This window comes from Symphalangus syndactylus, chromosome 19 (genome assembly GCF_028878055.3).
Source record: "Symphalangus syndactylus isolate Jambi chromosome 19, NHGRI_mSymSyn1-v2.1_pri, whole genome shotgun sequence".
NCBI classification, from domain to species: domain Eukaryota; kingdom Metazoa; phylum Chordata; class Mammalia; order Primates; family Hylobatidae; genus Symphalangus; species Symphalangus syndactylus.
The window spans coordinates 86492375-86505556 of record NC_072434.2 but is presented as its reverse complement, the minus strand read 5'-3'; the positions used below and the strand labels follow the sequence as shown (position 1 = coordinate 86505556).

Below are 13182 nucleotides of genomic sequence, written 5' to 3'. Positions count from 1 at the left end.
ACACCTGATTCAAATTCATGGGAAAAGCCATAGGAGAATGAGGTTGAGCGTGATGGTGAACAAACTATCAGTTAGTTACTTATGAAGCCAGGATGGAAAATGCAGTTTAGATGTGTGGTCAAAGTTGTGACTCCTACTTCTATTTTCAGAAATGAATTTGCCAAAGTTAAAGGAGTCACAGCTGCAAATCTGCAGGTTGTGTATGTCCCCACGGAGGGCAGGGACAAAACAATCAAAGACCAGGCCGCTACTTCCTCCTCCACCCTCCCACCCCGAGGAACAAGTTTAGGGAAACAGGCTGCCTAAAGAAGGAGAGCCAATGCTCTGCATGCTAAATTCTTTCCTTAGTCTCGCTAGGGAGGTCAATCTTCCTGCCACAGGAGGAGTAAGTCAGTAGGAAGTAGAAAGGAGGAGGAAGTTATGTTTTTTAATGCTTCCAAAAGGGTAGAAGTACTTAATCTTCGGGCCAAAGCCCTGGGCAAAGTAGAAACCCTGGGAGAGAGAGAGAGGATGGATCTCAAAGTCATGATGGAGAAAAGGAGGACCAAGTTACAATATGAACTGAGATTCAATCATGACCCTGGATTGTATTTGTGACAGCCTTGTTAACTATTTTCATGCCAATGGCCCATCCTATTACAAGTGAAGATAACTTTACACCTCCAGTATCTTTCCATCAATAATCCTATGAAGCCTCTCTGCATTTGTTTTCCTAGCATCCAATGCTGAAAAATGGAAAACAGGTAGATGGGCAAGTTTCCTCTTGAAATTAGAAAGAGAAGGAAGGGAAATCTGAGTCAGGCAGCAGCAGAGAATGGCAAGTGCATTTGTAATTTTCATATGCAGGGTGCAGCAGGTCACTGCATGTCCGTGACCCTTTTCCTGGAGAGTGGAGGTGTAGCAGAAGGTATGGCAGAAGTGTGCACTCCAGCCCTTGTGCCTCAGCATAACTCCTGATGTCTGGTCAGTTATCATAATATTGCTGCTGTTAATAATTGCAAATGCTGTTACTCTACATAGCAGACATTGTCCTAAGTGGATTATACATCTATACATATATATTTATGTGAGGATATAAATGCCTGTATATGTATATATGTGTATATATACATATGTCTGTATATACACACACACACACACACACAGTAAATTGTTTAATTATCCCAACAACCCTATGAGTTTTATTACTACCTCACTTTACAGAAATGCTAAGGAATTTGTCAGTTACAAACACAAAAGATTAAGGGAATTGTCTAAAGTCAAGAAGGCTGGAGAGCTGGAATTCAATCCTGAGTCCTTGTTGTATCCACTAAGACAGATAAAACTTTCTGGATGGGCAGCGATTACACTCAGGGCTGCAGGTTAGCCCAGTGGTCGTGCAGACCAGAGAAGAAGCACTGTCTTCTTTCATCATTCTGCAATGTTTCTGGAACTTCACGGACAGGGAAGCTATGAGAACCAGTGGTGCTTGGAATCTAGATGTCAGGTTTCCTTTCAAAAGGCTAGACCCGCCCTTGTTGCTCCCACTGCTGTGGCGTATGTGTGGGAAAAGCAGTGCTCCTAGGGAGGGCGTTGAGGAGGAGAAGTCCAGCGAGCAATGCTCTAAATCGCAAAGGAATGAATCAGAAGCAACACACAGAAGTAAAAACATTTCTCTGGGGCAAGAGGAAGATCCCCCTTTTCTAAACATTTTTACAGCATTTCTCTACTTCAAGGTCTCTCCTAGACTCTGAAGACTAAATGTGTTTTATGAATTATAATCTACAAATGGAAACCCACTAAATTCCATCCACTTGTCCATGCCTACCATTATTTGATGACTTGGCTGTAAAGTAGCCTGAGATTTATACTTTTTAAATTTTTCTTTTTCTAATTATTAAAAAAAAAAAAACCAAAGGCTACATCACCCAGTCTTCCCCAGTCATCTTCCTATCCAAGGGCTAACCAGGCCTGACCCTGCTTAGCTTCAGAGATCAGGCATGTTCAGCATAGTATGGCTGTAGGCAAATTTTCCATTAGGAAATATTTGTTCTACCTATTATTTCATCTTTTCCTAAATAAAAACAAGCTTAATGGCTAATATGCACATTTCTGTTAATATCCTGTGCCTAAGTGGGGTGGGATGTTTATTTTACAAACCTGAAAGGGAAATACCGTCACTCAGGTCTTGCCCAGTGTTTTGTCAAAAGAATATGTTCTTCGAGGGATTTGGAAAGGGAATCAAATACAACCCACTGAAACTGGAATGACCTCAACGTCCTCACTGCTCATTAAGAAGCTAAGACGACAGAAAGCAGAAAGGTCAGGAGGAGCCACGATGGCATTTTGGCATAATTTTCAACTGTCTTAAAGTATGATGAAATTAAAGTACTGCAAGAAATAACTGATATGCATTTCCAATTTGTTTCATCTCATTTCACTCTCAGGCCCCATTCCTTTAAGATTCCTCCCATTAATATTCTCCAGTTACTCTACTCAAGGTTTTATCTGTTGCTTTTCATTTGCCTAGATAAAGCCAAGAATTGTTGTGTGAATTCCTTCTAGCTAGAATTCAAAGATGCCAAATGAATAATTGTCCCTTAGAGAGTTTTTAGATCCTTATAAAAGATGAAGCATTGACTAAAGTGAAAGGGAGGAAGAAAGGAGAGGAGGGAAGAAAGGAAGGAAGAAGGAAAGGAAGAATGAAGGGACATTATTCTGTGATCTTACAAGTCACTTCCCCTTTTGTCATCTCAGTGTTACCAGTGGAGGGTGTCCAGGTTCTTGGTGTTTTGAACAAAGAATTGGACAAAATGCGCAAACAAAGCAATGAAAGAAAAACCACAGATTCATTGAAACAAAAGTATACTCCACAAAGTGGGAGCAGGCTCAAGCAAGCCACTCAAGAGTGCTGGTTACAGAATTTTCTGGGGTGTGAATACCCTCTAGAGGTTTCCCATTGGTTATATGTTTACGCCCTACATAAATGAAGTAGTGGCCCACAACCAGTCTGATTGGTTGCCTCCTGTGACCAATCAGAGGCTAAAGTGAAGTTACAATGTTATACCCTATGCAGATGTCTGATTGGTTGGGGAAGGTGACCAATCAGAGGCTGAAGTCAAAGTTATACCCTATGCAAATGTCTGATTGGTTGGGGAGGGTGACCAATCAGAGGCTAAAGTGAAGTCACAAAGTTATACCCCTATGCAAATGAAGACTAGGCCCCTGACCAGTGTGATTGGTTGAGGGAGGGGACCAGTCAGAGGTACTTTCCATTTCTCTTGTGTGATGCAGAGAAAAGGTGTGGGGTGTGGGGTATGTGGGGTATGGGGGGTGTGGGGAGAGGGGGGAGTGGGAAGGAGGGGTGGTTGCAAAGGGAATAGCCTCTGATCCTTTTGTCACTTGGGTGTGGAGAGGTGGGGTTTTCCTTTTGATTCAAATCAGCCTTAGGTTCCCTTCCTCCAGACCCTATTCTGCTGCCTCATCAGTATCCTTAATTTTGAAATAAGGTTCTCTAAGATTCTAACATCCTCCCCTGTCTCTTCAATTAGTCATGTTCCTTCTGGCAGGCATTATGATTCCCGTGTGGTAGACATGGAAAATAAGACATCAAGAAGTTAAGTGGTATAAACCACCCACTGTGGGAATGAAGGGATGGGAGAGTAAGCACATTTCTGAGTAGGCGGCTGCTTTCAGCTCCCAAGATTCAATTCTTGATTTTCTATCCCCCGTAACAAAAATTTCACCTTGAGGGCAGAAACAAAATCAACTTAGAGCTCCTAGTAATTAAATTTCCTGCAGCAACTCAGAATATAAATCAGCAGCTAACTGGATGCATGTGAGCTGCTCCCAGTTTCAGGTTCTTTTGTCCTTGTGGAGAAAATTAAAGAAATACTTGTTCACATTTCTATAAAATCATGGAAACAACAAACTGGGCATCAGTAAATGATAAATTGAGCTGTGCTTGAGCTAACTCGTATTAATTATTCTGAATTACAGCAAAGAACGGTGCTAATGCCTCTCCTCTCTCTGTTCTGGTGACAACAGCATCCATCAGACACCCGCGCTGGTTTCCGCATCACTAATAAAACCCACCAAACCAACTCTGTCTCTCTTTATGCTGCCTCTCATGACCTAGCTAAAAATGATTTCTACCCCCCCCCCAACCCCCACCATCCACTGCATTCTCTTTGATGGCCACCTTTCACTAATTTTGACAAAATAAGAAATAAAAGTCTGGGCGTGGTGGCTCATGCCTGTAATCACAGCATTTTGGGAGGCCAAGGTGGGCAGATCACCTGAGGTCATGAGTTCGAGACCATCCTGGCCAAGATGGTGAAACCCTATCTCTACTAAAAATAAAAATTAGCCATGCATAATGACGTGCTCCTGTAATCCCAGCTACTCAGGAGGCTGAGGCAGGAGAATCGCTTGAACCCGGGGGGGCAGAGGTTGCAATGAGCTGAGATTGCGCCACTGCACTCCAGCCCGGGTGACAGAATGAGACTCCATCTCAAAAAAAAAAAAAAAAAAAAAAGAAAAAGAAAAATATTTTTCTGGTGTAATTATGTATTTCTCCTAATTCTTATTTTTATTTTGAAACCCAAAACACCTGGGCAGAAGCAGGAGGACAAGCACACGGCAAGCAGGACTTGGCCCCCACCCACAGGGAATGCCTAGTCTTGCGAGTGCTTCACTTGGCAATAATCCTTCCTGAAGATGAAACATTAAAATAGTTTTTGAGTATTCTTGTATCAGCTTTCTTGAAGACCCTTAATCTCTTTGTACCTCGGTTTTCTTACTGCGGCATGGGTTGTTGTGAGGTTTAAATACATGTAGACATATGAAGCATTGAGAACAGTACCCGGTGCACAGTGAGCACTATAATTCATTAGCATTGCTTCTCTTTTTATCAATCTACTGCATAGGGAGAACTAGCATCTCCTTGGATTGTATGAAACCCAAACACTCCCACCAAAGTCCCCCGTGCTTCAAAATGTCATAGTGCAAGAGAGAACGGAACCACTGACATAACTTGAATTTTGTTGTTGTTGTTTTTGAGACAGAATCTCACTCTGTTGCCAGGCTGAAGTGCAGTAGCACGATCTTGGTTCACTCCAACCTCTGCTTCCCGGGTTCAAGCGATTCTCCTGCCTCAGCCTCCCGAGTAGCTGGGACTACAGGCATGCGCCACCACACCCAGCTAATTTTTTTGTATTTTTAGTAGAGATGAGGTTTCACCATGTTGGTCAGGAAGGTCTCCATCTCTTGATCTAGTGATCCGCCCGCCTCGGCCTCCCAAAGTGCTGGGATTACAGGCATGAGCCATCGTGCCCGGCCGTAACTTGAGTTTTCAATAAAATAACTACCCTGGTAACAGCTTCTTGACGGTGGACTACAGTTGTTGAGACCTTAATTAAGCCTCTCTCAGCTCCATGGGTTCATCACTAACAATATGCCCACTTTGTAAAAAAAGAAATCGATCTCTTCCAAAGAATAATTAGCTATAAATATCCAGCTTTTTCAGGATGATTTTATTCAAACAGTTGAACCAGTCAATCATTTAACTTATTTTTGACTGCATAAATCAACTGTGTGATTGAACTAGGAAGTCAGAGCAGCCCATCAGAATGCTCTGTGCCGTGTGGTCAGCCACAGAGGCTGGACAGGGCTGAGCAACCTATCACCAGGCAGAGGGCTGATCCTTGGCAAGTCCTCAGATAACTATTTAAAATTCAAAAAATAATAGATGTTTGTGAGGGTATGGAGAGAAGGGAATCCTTATAAACTGTTGGTGGGAATGTACGTTAATACAACCTCTATGGAAACAGTGTGGAGATTTCTCAAAGAACTAAAAATAGAATTACCATTCGATCCAGCAATCCCACTACTGTGTATCTACGCAAAGCAAAAGAACTCATTATATCAAAAAGACAGGTGCCTTTGTATGTTTATCACAGCACAATTCACAGTAGCAAAGATGTGGAATCAAAGTATTCATCAACAGGCCTGGTGCGGTGGCTTATGCCTGTAATCCCAGCACTTTGGGAGGCCAAGGCAGGTGGATCACCTGAGGTCAGGAGTTTGAGACCAGCCTGGCCAACGTGGTGAAACCCTGTCTCTACTCAAAATACAAAAATCAGCTACATGTGGTGGCAGGAGCCTGTAATCACAGCTACTTGGGAGGCTGAGGCAGGAGAATCACTTGAACCTGGGAGGCAGAGGTTGCAGTGAGCCAAGATCACTCCATTGCACTCCAGCCTGGACGACAAAGCGAGACTCCATCTCAAAAAAAAAAAAAAAAAAAAAAAAAAAGATGTTCATCAGCAGATGATTGGATAAAGAAAATTGGTCTATATACACATGGAATACTATTTAGCCACAGAAAAGAATGAAATCATGTCTTTTGTAGCAACATGGTTGGAACTGGGGGCCACTATCTTAAGTGAAACAACTCAGAAATGCAAAAGCAAGCACCACACGTTATTACTTATAAGTGGAAGCTAAATAGTGTGTACACATGGACATAGAGAGTAGAATAATCAACACTAGAGATTCAGAAGGGTGAGAGCATAGGAGCAGGATGAAGGATGAGAAATTACTTAGTGAGTACAATGTATACTATCCAGGTGATGATGGTTACAGTAAAACTCCCCACTTCACCACTGAGCAAAATATCCACGTGACAAAACTGCCTTGTACTCCTTAAATTTATTTTTAAAAATTAAGAATTTGTCAGCAAATCAATCAGACCTTCACTTCTTTTCCCTTTGATAATCTAGACATAGAAACTCATCAGAAGCCCAGATCTCTATATTATTTTTCCTATTGCCAGCATTTTAAAATTTGTCATAAATCTGTCCTGAATTTCTTGCTCTGGGTGAAAAAGCTGCAAAACAAAAGCCAGTTTTGTTCCGTCTTGTTTGTTTGGTGTTTTTTTCCCATCGTCAACAGCAGCCTGAACTACTACGTAAAACTAGAAATGGGCTTGAGTCATTCTAGGGCAGAGAGGAAGATATTCAGAGGAAATGTAATTCTCTTTACATCCTTAGAGGGCAGTGCTTGGCTTCCTCCCTTGCCTCCAGGTCTTAAAGCTGTAACGTAGCCACAGAATGCAATGATGTCGGGGTTGCAAATAAAACCTCACAGCAAGTCAGCAGCTTAGTTTATGTGACAGGGGAAATGGAACACTAAATCTTTGTTTAGAATAGAGTTATTAAAAATCAGAGAAAATCTAGACAGTGCCCAGGGAGACGGTGCCAAGTTGCATCTTGATGGTGATAAATGCTTCATAAAGAGACTCTTGGGGTAGATACATGCTGAGAATGTTCATAAATATTCTTCCCTCCATCTGATCCTACCTAAAGGGACAAACATCACTCAGAATGATGGTGCCATTACAGAAGCATTTTTATGTTACTCTTCCCAATTTTCCATTAGCTAATGCAGTTTGAGCCAGGCACTGAGCTAATGTTTGCCTGCACCTTTTCATTTATTCTTCACCGCAATCTTATGAAACATACCAATCTTCGGATGGGGAAGTGAAGAGCTGAAGTGCCTTGCCCGTGGTGGAACTAGTCTGTCTCCAGAGCCTGCTCCATAGGTGACTTGCTGTGTCCTAACTAGGCCATATTGGTCTCTCTCTAGTTCCTGTGCTCCCTGGGCAGGGAGGAGCTATCAGATTTGGCATCCTCGTACCCTTCTGGGTGTCAATTTTCAAAATAATAGTTATCCAGAATAATCACGTCCTATCATATTGAAGAGCAGTTGTCTTTCTTCAGATCGGTGGAGCTTGCAATAGTTGTTTTCGTTTGCTTGATTTTCGTCTTCAAGAGCAGCCTGAAAGCGCTGCGACTACTTCATTTAATATCATTCTACTCATCAGGAGAGAGTTAGCAGGGAGTGTGGAAGGGGCAGCTGCTTTGATCCACAGCCACTGCCTTTGGCTTTCATCTGCCCCAGCCTCAGTAGAGGGCAAACATCCACATGAAGATTAGCAGACAAATACTCCCAAGAAACAAGGTGGATAGGGAAATAGCATGTTTTTTTTTTTTCTTTCTTTCTTTCTTTGAGACATGGTCTTGCTCTGCTGCCCAGGCTAGAGTGCAGTAGGGCAATCACTGTTCACTGCAGCCTTGAACTCCTGGGGTCAAGGGATCCTCCCACCTCGGCCTCCCAAGTGGCTGGGATTACAGGTTTGTGCCTTCACACCAAGCTCATTTTTAATTTTTTTGTAGAGACAGGGTCTCACGATATTGCCCAGACTGCTTTTGAACAAACAATCCTTCCATGCCCAACTTTAAATAGCATATTCTCATCCAAGCTTCAAGCAGTTTTCCAAGCATTAGTGTTTGCCATGTGTGAGCAAATGACCTGAAAACACCACGGGTCTGACGTGGAGAAACCAAAAGAAATCAGAGAGACCTGGACATAGTAAAAGTGAATCATGGCCACTGAACTTGCCTTTTAGACTCAAAAGTCAAATGATTCCCTTGATATCCACTTTCATGGGGGTCTATCTCTGGCTCTACTAGGCTTGAATAGCATTGATTTCGTTATATTTATTATTTATTTATATTCCATAAGTCTTTGAGCAACCGGTGGTATTTGATTACACAAGTTCTTTAGTGGTGATTTGTGAGATTTTGGTGCACTCATCACCCAAGCAGTGTACACTGAACCCAATTTGTAGCCTTTTATCCCTCACCCCCTTCCCTTCCCCCGTTTCTCCCTAGTCCCTAAAGTCTGTTGTATCATTCTTATGCCTTTGCATCCTCATAGTTTGGCTCCCTCATATGAGTGAAAACATATGATGTTTGGTTTTCCATTCCTGAGTTACTCCACTTAGAATAATAGGCCCCAATCCCATCCAGGTTGCTGTGAATGCCATTAATTCATTCCTTTTTATGGCTGAGTAGTATTCCAACATATGCGTATACACCACGGTTTCTTTATCCACTTGTTGATTGATGGACATTTGGGATGGCTCCACATTTTTGCAGTTGCAAACTGTGCTGCTATAAACATGCATGTGCAAGTATTTTTTAGTATAATGACTTCTTTTCCTCTGGGTAGATACCAGTAATGGGATTGCTGAATCCAATGGCAGTTCTACTTTTAGTTCTTTAAGGAATCTCCACACTGTTTTCCATAGTGGTTGTACTAGTTTACATTCCCTCCAGCAGTGTAGAAGTGTTCCCTGTTCACCACATCCACACCAACATCTATTTTTTTATTTTTTATTTTTTGATTAACTCCATTCTTGCAGGAGTAAGGTGGTATCACATTGTGGTTTTGCATTTCCCTGATCATTAGTGATGTTGAGCATTCTTTCATATGTTTGTTGGCCATTTGTATATCTTCTTTTGAGAATTGTCTATCCATGTCCTTAGCCTACTTTTTTATGGGTTTTTTTTTCTTGCTAATTTGAGTTCATTGTAGATTCTTGATATTAGTCCATTGTCAGATATATAGATTGTGAAGATTTTCCCCCACTCTGTGAGTTGTCTGTTTATTCTGCCGACTGTTCCTTTTGCCGTGCAAAAGCTCTTTAGTTTAATTAAGTCCTAGCTATTTATTTTTGTTTTTATTGCATTTGTTTTTGGGTACTTGGTCATGAAATCCTTGCCTAAGCCAATGTCTAGAAGGGTTTTCCCAATGTTATATTCTAGAATCTTTATGGTTTCAGGTCTTAGAATTAAGTCCTTGACCCACCTTGAGTTGACTTTTGTACAAGATGAGAGATGAGGATCCAGTTTCATTCTCCTGCAGTGTCTTGCCAATTATCCCAGCACCATTTGTTGCATAGGGTGTCCTTTCCCCACTTTATGTTTTTGTTTGCATTGTCAAAGATCAGTTGGCTGTAAGTATTTGGGCTTATTTCTGGGTTCTCTATTCTGTTCCATTGGTCTATGTGCCTATTTTTATACCAGTAACATGCTGTTTTGGTGACTATGGCCTTATAGTATAGTTTGAAATCAGGCAATGTGATGCCTCCAGATTTGTTCTTTTTGCTTCGTCTTGCTTCGGCTATGCAGGCTCTTTTTTGGTCCCACATGAATTTTAGAATTGTTTTTCCTAGTTCTGTGAAGAATGATGTTGGTATTTTGATGGGAATTGCATTGAATTTGTAGATTACTTTTGGCAGTATGGTCATTTTCACAATATTGATTCTACCCATCCATGAGCATGGGATGTGTTTCCATTTGTTTGTGTCATCTGTATTCTTTCAGCAGTGTTTTGTAGAGATCTTTCACCTCCTTGGTTAGCCTCAGTCCTTTTGCACATGACTGATATGTCCTACCTGCTCTATCTCCTTTCACTTACCCGCTAATAGTCCATAATGTGTCTGTACATCTCACCCTAGGAATCTATATTAAAGGTGCACAAAGATATATCAGGATGCTCATTGTTTTATTTTTGCATTAGGGAAAGTATAGGAATGAAGTATATCAGTGGGTTAAACAACTTGTGTCCATCTAACCTGTGGTTACCATGGAGCTGGAAAAGGATGACAGATCTGTACAGAGGAACATGGAAAGATCTCCAGGGCAGGTTGTACTGGGGAGTCCTGGGAGCAAAGAGAGACAGGTTCATGCATGGTAGATGACCTCTCCTATCATCCTGAGTAAAGAGTCTTGGGGAAGAGCTTAAGGAAGGGATAAAAAGGGAGCTTACTTTCAATGGACCCCAGGTCTTTAGAGAGCCAAGGTTTCCCTAATAACCCCTCACTGGGTGTTCAAATCATAGAAAGCATGTATTTTTGTGTGCAGTTCTTTCATGACCAAAATTTGACATGGTGTAGTTTCATTGACTGAATTAAAAATCATCTGTAATTTTTGCAAAGGGATACTGGACTCAACTGAAGCCAGGATAGCTATGTTCCTGAGTATATTTGATTAGGGCTCAGAAAACCTGCACTCAATTCTTAATTTACCACTGACTAAATCTCTAACTTGGGGCTAGTATTTCTACTTATTTGTGTGAGCTTTACTTTCCTCATCCATGCCTTGAGAGAGGTGGACAAAATGATCTCTGTGGTCTTTTAAGATTCTATTGGTCTATTACTCTTAAGGCTTGTGGAACATTAATAAGAATAATAATTACTAACATACTGCTAGTGATTACCATGTGATAGACACTTCTTATATGTATTAACCATTTTAATTCTCATAGCAACATATGAAATACTATTATCTCTATTTTACGGAAGAAGCAGCTGAGGCCCAGAAATTAAATATGTTGTTCAAAGTCACACAGCTAGAAAGTTGTGGAGCTATTAACAGAACCTAAATCCAGGCAGTCTGACTCCAGAATCCATGATTCCAGCCATTCTGTTATGTTGCAATTAAAATTGACCTTTTTCTTGCCACCTGATTTAATGATTCATACAGAAAAAAATAGTGTTAAGGAAACAAATCTGAAGAGCTGATATGAAAAGTATAGATGAATATAAGAAAAAAAGTATAGATGAATATAAGAAAATTATCTGCAAGAGACCTAATACAAAAAACCAGCAAAGTTTTACTTAAATATTTAGCATTTTTATAACACATCACCTCTATGTACCATAATGTAACTATATCTACTACTTCAAATGCAAGAAAAAAGATGTCACAACTACTTCATTCTTATGCATTCCTTTTTTCTCTGGAAATAACACCGTAAGACACACATGGCATTGATGCTTTCAATTTTAATTTCACAGATGAAAGAACTCGGTGTCATCTTCTACAACTGCAGCTGCCTGGTCCTAGATTTACAAAGGATATTTGCTCTATATAGTTCATTAAAATTCAAAAGCAGAGTGCCTCAAACCTGGTCCAAAAGACTCTATGGAGTCTATGACAATGAAAAGAAATTGCAACTTCAGTTGAATGAAACCAAATCTCAAGCATTTGTGTCGGTGAGTTGTTTTCCCTTTCTCCTCCCCTTTTCCTTCTTCCTCCAAAGGCTCTTTATTAAGTTGGAATGTTTAAGTGTGATCTCATATTGGGCAAAAACGAATTACAGTGGTTCTATTCCATGACGTGAAGAGTTAAAATGTGTCCACCCTTACACACAATCATACCCTCAAACATAATAAATCTTGATCATCATTCCTTGTGTCAGATACCTTGAGTTATCTGATTTGATTCCCTCAATCACCCTGTAAGCTAGGTATGGGGTTGTGACCATTTTGCAAATGAAGGTATCGACCTTACCTACTAGCAAAAAGCCCATCCGATGGGACATGCTAAGAGCGGCGCCAGCACCCAGCTCTTCTGACACCAGAGCCTATTAGCCTATTTTCAATGCCCTACATTGATTTTTCAGACTTGTTTTTATCAGAACCCTCTGATGAGACAAATCTGAGGGAATCTCAGTATATAGATCAGACAAAAGCAGAGCTGCTGTACCTGGTTGGGGCAAGCGGGCAAGAGGCCCACAAAACAGGACAGTGCTCCTGGCACAGCTTCAGGCCTCTGACTCTGCTAAGAACCATTAGCCACACCCTCCACCCACCCTCACCTTCCCAGTCCACTACCCAGCTGGGCACATGCCACAGCTATCCAGAGATGTTACTGGAAAGGGGCAATGTAAATATCTGGGCCTACAGTCCTAGTCCTCAAACTGTAGTACAGTAGATCCTTCAATAACATTGTTTTCTTCAATGCCCATTCATTATCATGTTGATAAGAAAAAAAACAATTGATTTTCGGCGGGGCCACTGTGTGTGTGGGGTTTGCACATTCTCCACCTGTCTGTGTTGGTTTTTGCCGGGTACTCCTGTTTCCTCCCACATCTCAAAGCTGTGCAAGCGGAATGAACTGGCAGATCTATGTGGTCCCAGTGTGAGCGAGTGTGAATGTGTGTGTGAGTGTGCCCTGTGATGGGATGTCATCCTGTCCACAGGGGTCCCGGCTGCGATGGGCTCCGGCCACCCGTGACCCTGAACTGGAGTAAGAGGGTAAATAATTATTTTACTTGTTTTTATTAGTCTTTCTTAAATGTATGTATAGCTCACTTTTGTTTCAATGTTTAATATTGAAAGTGTTTTGGTCTTTAGAAGTTTGATGCTGTTTTTGGGACCAGAAATAAGCCATAGCAACTTAACTCTCATTTATATTAGCCTACGGTAAAATTGTTTTCATCATACATCAGTTCGCTTAAAGTCATAGTATTCAAGAACTTGTCGACGTCATTAAGCGAGGACTTACTGTA

General features: G+C 41.3%; 1 protein-coding gene across 14 annotated transcripts in view; it reads left to right on the top strand.

Annotated features, from left to right (window-relative positions):
• Positions 1-13182, top strand: part of PLD5 (phospholipase D family member 5) — a 438248-nt gene that overhangs the window by 381887 nt on the left and 43179 nt on the right. For all 14 annotated transcript variants that reach the window (XM_055233749.1, XM_055233751.2, XM_055233752.2 and 11 more), the window contains one exon: positions 11687-11884. In XM_055233749.1, coding sequence (XP_055089724.1) covers positions 11687-11884 — 198 coding nt within the window. The remainder of the gene's footprint in view (positions 1-11686; positions 11885-13182) is intronic.